Here is a 16,616-nt window from a genome sequence, read left to right as displayed (position 1 = left end):
TGGTGGCGTGGCCTTTATACCTTGGGAGGAGATCGTTCTATCTTTTCTTATTCTTCTTTGTTTCTTTACCGTATACACTACTCCATACACTTAACCACAAAAATCCCCTCAAAAAAATCTCCATTCTTGAATCACTCACCCCATCACGCATCACTTAACATAGTCAATCAACATATCTTACTGAACTGTTGGGTGTATTTGTCTCGCAAAAGACTAATAATTTAGAAAATGTTTTGTAGAAAATGATTGTTTAAATTACTTATAAAAATGAATAAACAATCATCGACACGAAATTATTTAAAATATCAATCGTTATTGATTATGAATACTTTTTTTACTGAATAATTATTTCAAACGAAATAAATGATTTTATATTATAAAATATTTTTAAATCAATCATTTTTAGGAAATAAAGGGGAGTTTTTTTTTTTTTTTTTTTTGGTCGGTAAATAAAGGGAGAGTTTACATTTGGTGAACTAGCTATTTTTATGAAACGATGAGGGTTAAGAGAAAGGCAAAACTTGAAAGTGAGGTGGAACTTTAGAGAATGGCGGAAGCTTTGAAAATTAAGCAATGGGAGTTTCTTCGTCGACAGTCGACAGTACGTGGATGAAGCTGAGCCATTTCTTTCTTCCTCCTGAACTTGTTCGTTCGCAACCCCCGGCTCTTCCTAAACAGAGCCTATTGCTATGAGCCTCTGGGAAAGAGAAAGATAGAGGGGAGTCCGTAGAGGATGAAACTGCTTGCATTCACCAAGCACGCGTCGATGGCGATTTCTCGTTGTCTCCGCCCCGCGCTTTCGACAACGATTCGCTCTTCTTCTTCTTCTTCTTCTACTTCCTCTGATGCCGTGAAATGGGAAGGCGGGATTTCCATGGTGCAGGGCTGTTCTAGGGGAATCGGGCTTGAATTCGTGAGCATCTCTCTTCATGTAGTGGTGCAATGTGGCTTATAATTGGATGGTTTCTGATTGATTATGGCCTTTTCCTAATGGGTTTCGCCTCATTTCTTTATTCTTGCCCTTGATTTGTTATACGACGTGCTATCTCGTCGGAATTTCTCATTTGTGTGGTACAATTCTGGTTAATCTTCTGGGTTCGCTGACGCCTATGTAAGTGTAAGTTCACTGCTTGTGCAAGTCGTGGGACACTATCTTAAAGTTTCGGAATTGATAGCAGTGGAATGACCTTGTTAGTAATTTGGCAGTTCATAGGGTAGGAGATAGGATTATTCCATTGTTCGGGGCAATGATGTAATGAGGCAAGAAGATTTCAAGTTTAATTGAGTATTTCTTTTATCATGTTTCCGTGGACAGCATACATAAGTCAAGCAAATGCCTTCCTGAATTTCTACAGAAGGCTACAAAAATCGGACGCATAACGAAAACCAGGAAAAAGAGATACAAAAGGAGTCAGTCATACAAAGCCCTTGGTGTGTTTTTGCATCTAGAGGGTTGTACCCTGTTTCTTTATCATCACTACTTCACACGTTTCTTATCATGAATTGGTAGACATAATTTTCACCTTTCAAAAGCAACAGAGATAATAGAATAGTCACCTCTTCCAATGCTTGATGAGTCTACATGTCTAGAGGGGTTGTGACAATGCTTCTTCACTATAGATGCTTCGGGAGATTTTTTTTTGGGGGGATGGGGGGTGTTTGAAGCGATGGAGCAGCTGTTGCTAACTGCAATGTCAATCCATATTAATCAAATGTGTTTTCTCTTAATGTACATTGCATCTTGTTTTGAAGCATCTGTTATTTATTTCTGTCGATATGAGTTTTTCAAACTATTGCATATGCAATATTTATGGGTCAAAGTGTGTGAATTGAAATGGCTAGAAGGCCCAAATCCAAAGTTCCTTCCAGCAGATCAATTTTTCTTAGAAGAAGTATGATCAGATAAAATGTTTTTAAAGTTAAGTGGGCAATTTTATTAGCCACTTGTAATGCACGCTGTGGTCCAATTACCCTCTGCCCAAAAAAAAAAAAAAAAAAAAACAGAGAGAGAGAGAGAGAGAACTTTGTATTGTGGTTTTTCTTCTATTTCTTTAGCTTTCATGGCAACATCTCTTATAATAATTTTCTTCCATTCGGAGACCATCAGTACTGCAAAGTAGAGAGCTAGTTGATTAAGAATTTGTGTTTCCATACTTGCATTGTAGCTTGTGCAACTTAGCTGCACAGTCCTTGCACCAACAGTGTATAGGTATATTAATAACATATGCAACTTCATTTATATCTTAAAGGCCTCTTGATAAAAATGAAAAACACATACTGAAAATTTATGTTAAATTCTAACGGTTGATATCTTAGATGCTGAAAGAAAAATAAAATTTCGTCTGGTTAAATTTTAAAGGTGATTAGTTTTTACTAAACATGGAGGTGGATATAAGCAACAAGCTTTAGCAATGTAACTGTAGCTTAGTTCCACAATCTTACTTATCTAAATGAAAGTTGGTCAACTGTGGTTGAGTCCTACTTTAGATGGGGTGCACAAATGAGGTGATATATAACTCTGGGTTCCATGAAGTGAAAACCGTTTAGACGCTCTCTTTTGTCATGCTAGCTCTATATGCACTCTATTCTCTATTTATTATCTTTTATCTGAACTTTCCTTTTTGGCATGCTGGGCTCTATACCTACTCTCAAATTCATCGCTCATTTTAAGTGAGTATAATCTCACAATCTTTCTCCTAAAAAATACAGTAAGCCTGTGGCACCTGAATTCCACACTAGATGGGTGTTCAAAAATGAGATGTTATATAACCCTTGGCTCCAGGAAAATGAAAGAATTGAGTATCCATTCTCACCTCTATCCCTCATCTTCTAGTAAGCTTAGTTACATGATCTTATTTATCAATATAGATTTACCATTCTAAGTGTCATTAAATTTGTTTTTGTTGAACGAATTAGGTAATCCCTTCCCTCATTTACAGGCTTGGTGCATCTTTTTAACTAAAGTTAACTTTTTAAGTCAACATTAGTTCGTATCATCAAACTCGGTCAATCTTAGTAAGTGCTGGTTTTTCTTTAATTCTCTACTTAATTGAGCTAACGGAAAAGACAAATCTCTGCCCTTTATAACTCATTCAAATTGTTATACCAACCTTATGTTGATCATGTTGCTCTATTTGGCATGTGTCTTCTATTAATGACATAGTAGGGGTGCCTAAAAATATGTAATTTGTAATTCACCTGACCCCTATGAGATCTAAACTTTAGAATTTCCTCTTTTTTTTAGTTGTATGTTGATTTAGGTTTTTTTGTGCTGTATATTAATGTGATTTGTATGTGTATGTTATCCCATATATCCCACATGCAAGTAAGCAATTTGTGATGGTTATCAGTAATGTGTAATATAGGCACTTTTGTGCTATATGCATACAGAATCAGTGTTCAATTGTCACATTGTTGTTGGCAAAAAAGTCCGAACTCTTGTGGTGGGCCTTCATGATCACAGGCATTATTGCCATCATCAGTGGCAAAACAAATTCCAAGAATGTCAACTGTCAACTTCTTCCATGGTACTGTGGTTTTATTGCTTTACAAATGAAGTTGGTGGTTTCTTCAAGTAGTCGATCTTGGCGATTCATGGCCACAGCAAACAACATAAGAAAGTCCTTGAACAGTACTTGCTGTTCTTGCACTTTTTTGCTTTCTAATTTGCAGATAGATCCTACAGCTTCAGCAGTTGACCTTACTAAAAGGTTGATCTACTGCTTCATCATGAACAACACCAATCTTGTTTCACCAGATTTAGCTTTACTCAGACCTGAGTCCTCTTGATTTAACCCATTATTTTGCTGCCACCCTGCAAGACCTTGCACTGTCAATTAAATACAGTGTAAATTGAAATGCTAAAGCAATGATCACTGCTTTTCAGTGTATTGATTCATTTGGAAGTTCTACTGATTTGATTTTCTGCTTCCTCTTGTCTTCAAGTTTGAGTGGAATTTCCATATCTGCTGCAGCAGAACATTTGACTTAGCCTGTAGAGGACTTTATTAATTATGCCTCTGCTTCATTAGGTCAAGCAGCTGCTGCAAAAAAGTGAAAAAGGGCATGTCATTGCTACATGTCGCAAACCTAATGAGGCATCAGGGCTTCTTTCGCTCAAAAATATGTTTGCTCAACGACTTAGCATTCTGCCGATGGACGTGACTGATGAAAGCACCATAGAGGTCATTTTTCTCCATCTTAGCATTAATTTCTCAGTGGAGCTTTGAAAAAATAAATCTGCAAGGTTTTGTGGATTATCTGCAAGCATTTTATAATTAGGTGTCCTGTTTAGCTGGGACAATCTTGTTCACAGAAAATCAAAATTTAGAAAGACCGTGATTCTTTGTTTCCTGGTTTTGAGGGCAAAGAAGTTAGGAAAGTTGTACCTTACCAATAAGATATATCAGTGCAATCTGGAGATGTACGGTCTTTTGGCATTGTGAAATGCAATTTTATAAACTAATGAATGAGTTACTCATGTTTTTGACAGATTCATCTGACACAAAATTTCTTTTTAGGCATCTGCAAAGTCCATAAAAGATAGATATGGCTCCTTGAATCTTCTGGTTAATGCATCTGGAATTCTTTCAATACCTGATGTACTCCAACCAGGTAAAGCGACCTAGACCAATTCGCTTTAGAGTTATAAGCTCCTTGTTATTGAATGGCCTTGAGCTCTATGTATGTGGTAAGGTTAGGTTACATTATTGACCTCCCCTGCTGTTTGATGACTTATTAACTTTTTATTCATTGTTTTTCAGTGCAGAAACGACACTCCTCAAAGTAGAGAAGTCATCGTTGCTGCTCACATATGAGATCAATGCTGTGGGCCCTATCCTTGTCATCAAGGTACTTTTCTTGGGTTTTTACATTGGCATTTTTTTTTTTGCTAATGAGTTGGCTTGACATTACTAAGATATTTGTCATTGAGCCTCTAATTTCTCAAGGTGTTTCTTTTCGTGGTGATGTTTATATATCTCGTTATGTGCTAATCATATGAGTAAAATGAATTGCTAAAGGGGCTGGTATCACTGGTTTAGGTATTGCCTTTGATTTGTGGTTCTGAAATAGCAGACTTCCATAGTATCTTCTGATGTTACTGATAACTGTCAGTGCATTTTAACCCATGCCTGAGCTTCTTTACTTTTCTAGCATTACTTGTTCTTCAATTTAAGTTAGAGCTGTCCAATTCTTGGCCATGATGTGTGTACTCTTTTAGTTTGTAACTGTCCAAACTCCTAATTTCTTCAGACAATCGACTTAGCAATGGATACGTATGCACTTAATGCATTGTTTACGCTTATTTGCATAATACACAATGACACTGCACCTTCTACAAAACGAGAATGTTGAAACTGCTAATTCAGCCTTCCTATTTAGGTGTATCTCCTTTTTTGTTTAGATAGAGGAATTTATGCATGTGACATGTCACAGAAAATCGTTTGACGGTGACACTGGAAATTGAACAAGGTAGATAGAGGTTTAACACTTTCTATAGTATAACTCTGGCTCATTTCTATTTCTGAGAGGTTTTTTGATACTTTAAGTAATTATGGGTCTTTTTTTCTTGGAAAGGTCATAGGAGGTCTTATTCATAGCCTCCCATTGGTCCCAAAGTATGGCAACTGGGAATTGTCTTAACCAAGTTGCAGAAAATTCTGGAAACAATTGAAACTTCTTTTCAGTATGCAATGGAGGCACTTATCCAATTCCATAGTAAACAACAGTGAGTAAAACAGAATCAAAGAAAGAATTTTCAGATGAGATATATAAAAGCTTGGACTTCCAAACTATGTCTCTATAGTGGTTCCGGCCCAAATGTAGCTGTATCTTTTATTTCAATCGACTGTCTCTTGGCTTAAGGAAAGGAAACTGGGAATTCAGTCTACAGTAATAGAAGAACTTCCCTTGTCCAGACAAAACTTCTCAAGTTTCTCATAGAGTTTTACCTACTCAAATTAATGTAGGAAGAATAAAAGTCTGCGGTAACAAAAGAACTTCCCTTGTGCAGACAAAGTTTCTCTAGTTTCTCATAGAGTTCTACCTTCTCTGATGTTATAAACTCCATTGCTTCCCACTCTTTTGGAAATGCAAGGGCTCTGATGTTATTTAGTTAAAACTTGGGGAATTTTCATGTTATTTATATTTTTTTTTTTTATGTTTTTAAGTGCCGCCTTCATACCATGGCACGTGTCTTGAATGGAGTGGCTACAACATTGACTCCCAGTGGTGGGGCTGTTCTGCACAATTGAGAGTTGGAGGGATTGATTTTAAAAGTTAATCTTTTGACATACAGAAATGACTGGACTGAAGGTCAAAGCCAGTCAGTTTTCCTTTAAAACTGTGGCCACCAATAACAATGCGTATTCTTCTTCAGTAAGAGAATCAATTAGAAGAGGTATCAGTTTGATGTCGTGGTAAACTTCATTTATGTATCACTAACTCATGCAATCTGCCCTAGCAGCACATGTGGCCCCTTCTAAAGGCTGGCGGAGGCACTGGTACTGATAGAGATGTTGCTGTTGTGGCCAATATCAGTGCCCGGGTGGGTTCAATTGGGGACAATCGCCTTGGGGGGTGGCACTCTTATCGATCCTCCAAAGCCGCATTGAATCAGTGTAAAGTTTCTTCCTTTTCTCGTCTTCATGAAAGCACTTAAGTTTGTCCTGACAATTTGCTAGAATGGTCTGAGGAAAATTGTCTAGACATACTATGTACTCTGGGGCATTTGCGAGTGATGTCCAGTTCTCTAGTTTTAGGAAGTTTCGACGGTCTGCTTTTTGTATGTGTAAAAACAACCCTTCCTTTCATCTTTCTTTAGGTTTCTAATAGTAATCATCCTGTGTGGCTGACCTTAGAGCGGCCAGGTGACGAGTCTGAGATTACCGACAGATGATGAACAGAAACACACTTTTCACTTCATGATCTAAAATGCTGACGGTAAAGTATGATAAATCACTTGGCTGAATGTGCCCAAAATCCAAGGGTCTGCACATTTATACCGTATGGTTGGTATGCCCTGATCTTTTGGCCAAAATTATTTGTGTAGATCTAGAACTACTTTTCACAGAACTCTATGAAGAGGCAGGCAATCAATTTGTTTTGCATGTTCCTAAACATTGAGTTGATTCTCGCAGTGACAAAAACGGTGTCAGTAGAGTTTGCGCGTAGGAAGGATCCAGTTATCTGCATTTTGCTGCACCCAGGCACAGTGGACACAGATCTCTCGAAGCCGTTTCAGAGAAATGTTCCGGAAGGCAAGCTTTTCACCAAGGAGTATTCGGTGCAGAAGCTCTTGGGAATTATCGACCATGCAAAGATTCAAGACAATGGCAAGTTTTTTGCCTGGGATGGTCAAGAAATCCCATGGTAGGCTTAACAATTACAATTACATTGCTTAATTGTTTATCTATCTTGAGAGAGAGAGACTCCACAATGACAATTTTCTTCTTCTGTTCTTTACTGTCATGATGCTTTTCTCGTACCCTTTTTGACCTATAACTTTTTCAATAAGATTTTTTTGATCTATTACCATAGGAGTTCCTTATTCTGCATTGCGAACCTTCCCCTCTGTTGCCGTAGGGGAGCCTTGTTGTATTCATCGGTAGTTGCCACGTTGCAATTCACTGACCTTTTATTTCCTTCCCCTCTGGAGGAAACCTGGGTGGCCCGCCCGCGGGCGTTTTATTATCAAAACATCAGCTCAGTGCTTGTTCGCTCAGGTTCCTCCTTCATTAATGCTGCGGTACTTACAGCTGGTGCAGCCTCCGTCGGAAGGTGTCACGGAAAAGCTTCTCAAGGAACCTATGAAGAGACGTGAGAAATATGGGGCTTATAATTACTCTGAACTTCTTGGATTTGATCGAGTCTACGTGTTTATCTTCCCCTTGTTCCGCTTCTATCAACCCCCTCAATCAATCCCTCTTGAGCTTGACAGTTCGAAACCCGTAGTGGTTGACAATGGTTGTGATGATCCGACTGCGATTCTTGGCAGTGTCGGCGCTCAATGAGGTGGTTGTTGAATCTAAAATTTACCCTATCATAAACTTTAGGGTTTAATTAGGAGGAAAAGTACCAAAAAGTCCTAAATTTATTGTGTTAGTATCAATTTAGTTTTAAATCTTTTAATTTAACTAATTTCATTCCAAACATTTTTACATTTATATCAATTCAATTTGTGTGGTCAATTTAAGTCGGAAATTGTTGATGTGGACGTCGACCGTCCTATGTGATATGACCAGTGTTGATGTATATATTTTTAAACGATTTTTTTAATTATTTTTTCCTTTTTTCCTTTTTTTTTCTTTTGTTTTCCTTATGGATTGTGGCCGATATTGGCCATGGCCCGTGACCGACCATGGCAAGGGTCAGCGAGGGTCGCCCTCACTCGACCCTCGCCGCTTGGGTGAGGGTCACCCTTGCTGAGTTTGGCGAGGGCTCGCAGCTTGGGTGAGGTTTCCCTCGGTGGGTCTTATGAAGGGTGCCCTATGACGTCCTAAGTTTTACTCATTTGACAATCCTAAGTAGATTGTGGAATCCTAATAAAAAAAGATTTAGATACAAGCAATACGATATAAACTTGTGGTTCAATATCAAAATGATCACAATTGATAAAGGATGACACTAGTTATTAGATAGTGGTACTAGGTCATATATTGAGATTGAACAATTCTTCAATCTTTGACAATTGTTAGATTAATATTATCATTCAGTTTTGTTGTTAGTGATTTCATGGCCTAAGAATATTTAAGAACAATTGTACTTGTAATCTTCACAATGTAGCACTAAAGAAATGACCATCTAACTACTCTTGGCAATTGGACAACCTGTTCCTCTCATTGTGGCCGAAACCTATTAGGGTATAAGTGACAATTAGCTATTTTAAAACCTTAATAAATGGATAATAGTTTTGCATGAGAAGAGACAATGAACCACTAATCTTGCCCCACTAATCTCCCTCTTACAAGACAAGTGTCATCACTATCTATTACAACTGCTCAATTCCATGTAACGAATTGAACAAGTGTCTTCAATATCAATACACTCGGCAAGTGACATGCAAGGGAAAGGTTTAAAGGACTAAACCTCAATCTCCCTTCTCCTTTTCCTTCCTCTCTTGGCCGAAACACTCTCCCTCACTCTCTCAAATTTTCTCTAAAAAACTATCACTCAAGAAGCCTCATAACCTCAAAGCACACAAGGAGGAGAAGGGAAGCCACTCTACTCAAGCCATCAAGTAATTGAAATTACTAAGAACTAAGCTATTTGATCTTCTTGTTGCTTGGCGGATGAGCGCGGTCTAGGTGTATTAGTCGTTCTAGGTCCATGGTGATTCAATGTGTTTAGGAATCACTCAAGCATGCAAGAATCAATTCCCTTGTGAAGTTTTGGTATTGTTAGATTTAAAACTTTGTAGTGGAAGATAGTGAGACTCGCGAATGGTCTTGTGCATGTCAATTGAGGTTATGTGATGGATTTTCTTAAAATTGATGTAATGATGCTTCACTGATAAATTTCATTGTTTAGAGTGAGTATCATCCTCGTATGTTCTCAAGTACCATTTGTATGAGTGTGCATGTGCATGCACGTGAGCCTAGAGATGTGTCGTACTAATGAGGCGACCTAAATTGTAAGATACGAGTTTCGCTATATGTTGATTTTGTGTGAGCTGTGGTACTAGAGGGATTGGTGCCCAAGGAGTGTGTGTTTCACCAAATAATGGTCCTATATGTTTGACATAATGTCCGAAGGTTGTGGGTTTTCTGTTCGGTTCTATGTGAGCCGCAAGTGCTAGGAAGTTCGGGCGCCCATAATGCGTTCATGATATGATTTAGTGTGATGAGACTATGTCATCTACTTGTAGCGAAACATTTATATTCTAGTCGTGGAGACTGTGTAATATAATTCAAAGGTTATGTCGTGTGAATCGCGTAAATTGTATCAAACGTCAGAAATAACCATCGGTGAGTGAACCGGTGATGTCTCGAGCGATTCAAGATGCCCAAGGCTAGTGACCCTTGAATGCCTTGGACAATGAACCGAGATGTCTCAAAGTAAGATGCCCATGGCTAGCGTCCCATGGAAGTCTGGCCGGTGACCTAGAAGTGACTCGAGAGCAAAAAAAAGTGACCACATGAGAAACTAAGCAACAAAGTGTGTGAATTCGTGTGCGATGGTGTGCTCTCGTGCTTGAATTGTGTGCTTGAACTCTCGTGTGTAGTGCTGCTGATGTGTGAATGCATTTTGCTCGTGCCAAATTGATATTGCGTGATTGATCTTGCTTGTTTTGGACTAAACTTTTGACCAGGTGGTAGGTGGATCGTGTAGTCTAGAGCTTAGTTATTTCTCTTACTAGGGGTTGCTCATCCCATTATATTTTTCAGATTTTTAGCATGGACGTTGCTCCCATCGCACGCTGCGGGGTGCCGGTCTACATAGAGGTGTGTTCGAGGATGTGGTTTACCCATATACCACTTTGACCTTCACTCCTTACAGAGCCACGTTATAAATAGATGTCGGGAATTCAGAATGGATCCCCACGTGCTTCGTCTCATGGTTCCTCAACTATGAAGGCGAGCTTTTTGGACCACTTCACTTTGGGGACGACGTAGTGGACGACACATAGGTAGATGGAGCATCGTGAATTGAATTCTTTTTTTTTTTTTATAGAATGGGGATTGCCAAGTAGTGAAGAATAGGCACTTTTTGGCCTCTCCCAGGCATATGTTAATACCCTTGATCTAAGAAAGAAAGATGAATATATGAATAGTGACCTAAAGAATAACCTAAGTGAATATGAATATGAAATGAAATGAAAGTGAATATGAATATGAATATGTTACTCACGCTTGTATTTGTCTTCCACTTGCACCATTAAAGGAAAAGAAATGAAAGAGCATGTGCAGCAAGTGACGTTCTAGGTCGTCACATGCCCTCACGACCTCTAGCGAGGGTAACCCTGGCTAGATCAAGCAACGGTTGCAACAGCCTCATCGGCCCTTACCTATTGCCAATCCAGCCACCGACGATGGCCAGGACTGGCCAAGTCCAAAAGGAAAAAAAAAATGAAATTTTTTATAAAATAAAAAAAAATATCTTTAAAAAATATTTTTAAATGTCCATATTAATGTCGTTCGTGCCACATAGGTCTGGCTGACATCCACCTCAGCATTTTTAGGCCTAAATTGGCTTGATGAACTAAATTGGTATAAACGTAAAAATGTTTATGACTAAATTAGTATAAATACAATAAGTTTAAGACTTTCTTAGTACTTTTCCCTCAAATTGGGAAATTGCCAATTTCTTTAGTTTGTTTTTATTTCCTTTTTAGGTAAGCAAAATAAAAGTAAACACAATAATTAAATGAAAATTTTTCATTTGCCAATAGTAACAATTCATAAAAATTCAACACGTAAAATAAAATAAACAATAAAAAGGTTTGAAACAGGTGACATGAAATTTAAATTATAGAATTCAGAGTGAAGTGTCCTTTCACATTACTCCTACGACCTATTTATTCTCCATCGGTTCCACCAAAAGCGACACGGCCCGTGTGAACAGAGAGGATGGAAGCATCCGCAAGCCCTCGAAGCAAGCTCAATGGGAGCGATCCATCTTGGTTGCCAAAGTCCCCACTCCTTAAATGACCATGGTCCAACCCCTTTTTACATTGCCCTTCTTTCTCCATGGTCCAGGCCAATAAGACTCAAACCCCTCATAAGACCACACCGGCAGATGTGTTGTTCTTCAAATTGTTTATTGCTCAGGTGTGACAATTAAAGTCAGCTTTCGCATCAAACTAAAAAGAACTACAGTAGATGACATAGTCACAGAACTAAAATTGTTGATGGTCGTGGATTGATTATGAGCCTTCTTGAAACAACTAAAGAGTACAGAGAATGGATTGCTCGGCCATGGCCGGTGGCAGCTGGCATCGGAAAAGGAAGAAGAAAGGAAAATAGAAAAGAGAGAAAGAAAATGAAAAAAAATAAAAAAATAAAAAAAATAATAAAATATTAAAATATAATTAAAAATTATCCATATTAATGACAGCTTATGTGGCATTGATGTGGATATTCAACCAAAGTTAGATAGAAAGTAATAAGTCAAAATATTTAGGACTAAATTGGCACTATTAAAAAGTTTAAACATAAATTAACACTAATATAATAAGTTTAAAACTTTTCTAACATTTTTTCAATTTCCAATCCAGACATAAGACATGTTTACAAAAAAAGCGTGCAAGAAATGTATTTAGATATTTATAAATGCATCTAAGCGAGATACATTGCGTTTTTTTTTTTTAAATCAAAAGAGATACATCATGTTGACATGTATAATATGTGCAACCATTCTCAAATGAGCTTGCATGATATTTAACGTGGCTAATTTGACCACAATCTGTTAAAAAAAATAAAAAATTGACCACAATCATAAATTTGCAGAATTTTGGTTTGGTTTGTCGCACCAACCGAGCCGAAATAGATGAAGCTTCTTTGAAACAAACGACTAATTTGAATAGGGTTTTAGCTCATGCTTTTCAGGTAATGAGAGAGAGAGAAAGTTAAGCCCCAAATTGTATCTGCAAATTGGAAGGCTAGGGTTTCAAATCGCTAATTTCGAGTGAATTCAAGGAAATCAAGCAAATGGTGAAGTTCTCTTGGGGTTTTCAAGTTTGTAAATTAGAGTTTCAAACCGTTAATTTCAAAGCAATATGAGCTAGTCATACCTTGTAATTAAAAAGAAAGGTGGTTACACTTACACTAGCTCAACTAACATGTTTGTGATACATATCGTCATTATTAAGCGCGTTGGACAAAAACATCTTTGCACTGAAAAATGGCCATCATTAATTTTATCCTTGGAGCAAAAAAATCTTGCTTTTTTTTTGAGTTATTTCAAAGTGAGATTATTATTATTATTAGAGATGAGCGATTCCGGCGTCAGTCCAAGCTCCACTTGGAACTTGGAATGGATTTTATCGAATTGATTTTTCTAATTTTTGAAACTTAAAACTTACTTTGCATAGTTTGAAACTTGAAAACAACATTATCAATCGTTTTCAATCGATTTCAAGATCCACTCAAAAACTAGTTAATCTCTTTTTTTTTCTTTTTTTTTTTTCTTTTTTTGTTAAACAAAGTGAAAATGAAGGTGACAATAAAATCCCCATTTGTCAGTATAACATTTCATAAAAAGATGAACACATAAAATAAAATAAACAATAAAAACTTTAAAACATGTAAAACAGTTCATTAGTTCCCAGTTCAGTTCTTAGCCAGGAGGGAACCAAAATGCTTGGTACTGATTCCTCCTGCCTATTCGATCCGGTTCCCAATTCCATCGTGAACACATGCTCACTCCAAATTGTTGAACTCCCGTAATTTTTTTTTTTTTTTATTCAGATGGATAATTTTGTGACTCGAGCAAACGTTCGTATTGTCTAAACTGGGCCTGGTAGTGGGCCCACGTCATTCATTGGTCCATTTTCATCCCGCGTACCGTCTAAATCGGCCCAGCAAAAATATCACCCCTTACCACCCGCGCAGATAATCTCCCCAGTTCGCTCCATCACCGACGAGAATCGAGCTCGCTCCCTAGGGTTTCTGATCGCACCAAACCAACCATGGCGAACCCCGCTAAGTCGGAGGGGCTTCGGAACCTCAGCGAAGTCGTTGGTTTCAAGAGCAGGATCGGCCGGATTCTGACATCAGTCCGCAGATTCGTCGTCGATTCCGCCATCCTCGAGTCCCTCGGGGGCAATAATGGTAACCAATACCACCACCTCTTATTGCTAATTTTTCATTTTAGATGATGGGGTTTTGTTCTGCGTGGTCTCTGTGGTCTGCGTTGGATGATTCACGGATGATTTGATTAGGTAACATAGGTATTGTAGCCGACTGCTTTGATTTCGCTTGCCTGAACGGAGGGCGGGGAAGAATTCTGCTATGTGCTCGGTGGTCGAATCGACTCTACGAGGAGTGGGCGCTCATGGCGAAGATGTGGAATCATGTGTTGGTTGATGACTTGAATTGGGTGTTTTCGTTGTGGTCCGTTGGATTGCCGTATGAGGCCTTTCTTGCGTGGTCTGCTTTCCATGGAGTTAAATTAGAAGTTAAAAAATCTGGAAGTCGCCACCAATATCGCACCAAAAATTTGAATGATTCTTCATGTTTAGTGTTTCAAATCTTGTGATGTCCATTTCTTTTTGTCTAAATAAGTTGGGGCCCTGTATTTTTGTGATTTCAAATTTGGTTCACTAATGACTCATCTGCTAATCAATGGCAGTGTTTTGGTTATTTCACTTGGTTGACATGAGATTCTGATTGGTGGATGTGGACAACGTCTGCTTGCAAGTGCCTGCACAATGTTGCTTACTTTGCATCACCTTGTGTAGTTTTGAGTTGCACAGTAAACTTGAATGAGGTAGAAACAATGAAGATATTGAAATAAGGATGCACTTGGTTTGGATGGTTATGCATACTAGTGTGCATATGAGACGACATTAGGGCTTTTGCCAAATTTGTGTCGGTCAAAGATTTCTATGCTGCATCATGTGACATCCCATTGTAATAGTCGCATTTTTTGAATTTCCTTGCTTATGAGAGCTGGTCAAACCACTTCCACTGGTGTGGATTTTATTGGCTCCTCTTAAATTGCGTGTCCTTTGTCATCCAATGCCATGCATCATCACTTTGATGTTACCTTTTCTGAGCTTCAATTTATGTCCATTTTTTCCTGCAGCAGGAAAGAAGACGGCAACTAAGTTAATGTACGAAGGCATGAAAGACCGAGCGCTTTGTCCCTCACTTAATGACGGTAACAGACCTGGAGATCTCAAAGTGGGGCTGACTAATATAAATGAAATCGTGGAGAAAAGGCAAGAAGGATCGAATAAAGTGGGCCAAGAACATGAGAGGTCGGCTAAATCTGTTATAGGGTTGGAAGTTTCGAAGAAGACGCCAAATGAAGTACCCAAACTGATGGATCTCCCGAGAGCCACAGAAAAGAGACTCTTTATTCGCTCGAGATTATGAAATGGTATTTATACCAAGTAATGGGGTCGGGGAGATTTTCAAGGGGTTGATAATGCTTGTTGCCCATCATGCTGTATCGGATCGTTTCGCTGTGAATTTTTCTGTATGTTTGTATTTTCTTATCTTCTTTAGCAGATGGCATATACACGCGTAAACATTGCCCTTAGCAAGGAAGGAGATCCTCTATCTTAGGTCTATCTTAGGTCTTCTTTCGTTTCGTGGAAAATATCACGTTTTCGGAAAATGTTTTTGAAGAAGCTATTTTCCAAGAAAATGGCATATATTTTTCAATGTTCGACTGAAATCTGAAATTTAAGTGGAAAATATATTTCGCGTTCGTTATAAAAATGGCTTATATTTTTCAATGTTCAAATAAAATCTGAAATTTAAGTGAAAATATTTTTCACCGTTTGTTGTTTAACTTGATTTTTATGGGAAAAATTACCAAAAAATTGAATTTTAATATTTTCTATTGACCAAGCAAATTAATTTTAATATATATATTTTTTAAAGATTGAATTTTAAATTTTTTAAATTTTTTATTTTCTTTCTTTTTCCTTTTTTTTTTTTTCCTCCTCCTTCCTCTATCCACCGTGTGCCTCGATGATGGCTGATTACCTAGAGGCCAACTAAGACTTAATCCCTAGATCGATGAGCTCAGCTCGCTTAGATCGGCTGAGCCTCGAGCTTGCAAACTCGATCTAGTCGAGCTCGAGCTCCATCGAGGCCAACAAGCTTGTGGCTTGCCAGATCCAGCAAGCTTGAGCCTTGCTCTCGCTAGATTTAGCCTTGGGCGAGGCTGGAGTTGGCCTATGGCCGATTACTAATCATTGTTGTGGCCTGATCGGCCAAGGAAGAAGAAGAAGAAAAAGGGAAGAAAAAGAAAAAGAAATTAAAAACTCAATTTTTTAAAAAAGAAAAAAAGAAAAAGAAAAAGAAACATAAAAATAAAGAAGAAGAGGAAAAATAAAGAAAAGAAAAAGAAAAAGAAAAATAATTCAAATTAAAAGGAGGAGGAAGAGGAGGGCTTGTAGGGGTGCAAGATAAAATAGATCAAGTGAGGAAAATGTTTTTCATTTTTCAAAAGTAGAAAACATTTTTCTTTAGTTTAGAAGGAAAAACCTTTCATGGAAAATGTTTTTCTTAAGCAATTCATTTTTCGTGAAAAGAACGCTTAAAAATTTGGAAAATAGTTTCTCTGTGAAACGAACAGTCTTAATGTCTTAATTAGTCAATTGTCCCAAGGAATTCTTGGTTAAAGGGAAAAATTGCAAAGAAAAACCGCATTATAAACTTCTCAAAAGGAAAAATAATTATTTTAAAAAGTACATTTAGTCTGTAATATTCTGTGTATATATTATTTTGCATCGCCTATATTCTTTCAAGGTATATTTCTGGTTTTTTAACGGATTATATTTTGAAAGGCGACAATTTATTTGTGTACAAAGACAAACTTACATGCAAGTAGGAGTGCTTTAACAGGCCATACATATATTTTGTTAACTTGCATCTTGACAGTTCAAATGTCTCAAAAAAATTATAGTTAATGTTTTCATGAATCTTTGAATAGGTGAGTTT

At 37.7% G+C, this 16,616-nt stretch overlaps 2 protein-coding genes across 3 annotated transcripts; both read left to right on the top strand.

Annotated features, from left to right (window-relative positions):
• Positions 1-527: 527 nt before the first annotated feature.
• Positions 528-7,536, top strand: LOC104441228 (C-factor). Its single transcript, XM_010054265.3, has 6 exons — positions 528-913; positions 4,032-4,184; positions 4,521-4,614; positions 4,769-4,851; positions 6,467-6,620; positions 7,140-7,536. The coding sequence occupies exons 1-6, from the start codon at positions 734-736 to the stop codon at positions 7,373-7,375; spliced, it is 900 nt and encodes a 299-aa protein (XP_010052567.2). The 5' UTR covers positions 528-733; the 3' UTR covers positions 7,376-7,536.
• Positions 7,537-13,528: 5,992 nt separating this feature from the next.
• LOC104441227 lies at positions 13,529-15,224 on the top strand. Of its 2 annotated transcripts, none has more exons than XM_010054263.3 (2): positions 13,529-13,769; positions 14,749-15,224. In XM_010054263.3, exons 1-2 carry the CDS (start codon positions 13,628-13,630, stop codon positions 15,036-15,038), a joined length of 432 nt encoding a protein of 143 aa, XP_010052565.2. In that variant the 5' UTR covers positions 13,529-13,627; the 3' UTR covers positions 15,039-15,224. The 2 variants fall into 2 exon arrangements, with proteins under 2 accessions (XP_010052565.2, XP_010052564.2); XM_010054262.3 differs by having other exon boundaries at positions 13,533-13,769; positions 14,746-15,224.
• The last annotated feature ends 1,392 nt before the right edge of the window (positions 15,225-16,616 follow it).

Source organism: Eucalyptus grandis, chromosome 1 (assembly GCF_016545825.1).
Source record: "Eucalyptus grandis isolate ANBG69807.140 chromosome 1, ASM1654582v1, whole genome shotgun sequence".
NCBI classification, from domain to species: Eukaryota; Viridiplantae; Streptophyta; class Magnoliopsida; order Myrtales; family Myrtaceae; genus Eucalyptus; species Eucalyptus grandis.
Note: the sequence above shows the minus strand (reverse complement) of the source record. Positions and strands in the feature narration are given on the sequence as shown.

Excerpts from the sequence above, each read along its gene's own strand:
- LOC104441228 (XM_010054265.3), top strand. The coding sequence starts at position 734 with ATGAAACTGCTTGCATTCACCAAGCACGCGTCGATGGCGATTTCTCGT. Across the intron at positions 914-4,031 it reads GGGGAATCGGGCTTGAATTC|GTCAAGCAGCTGCTGCAAAA; the intron begins GTGAGCATCTCT and ends CTGCTTCATTAG. Across the intron at positions 4,615-4,768 it reads ACCTGATGTACTCCAACCAG|AAACGACACTCCTCAAAGTA; the intron begins GTAAAGCGACCT and ends TTTTCAGTGCAG.
- LOC104441227 (XM_010054262.3), top strand. The coding sequence starts at position 13,628 with ATGGCGAACCCCGCTAAGTCGGAGGGGCTTCGGAACCTCAGCGAAGTC. Across the intron at positions 13,770-14,745 it reads GTCCCTCGGGGGCAATAATG|CAGGAAAGAAGACGGCAACT; the intron begins GTAACCAATACC and ends TTTTTCCTGCAG.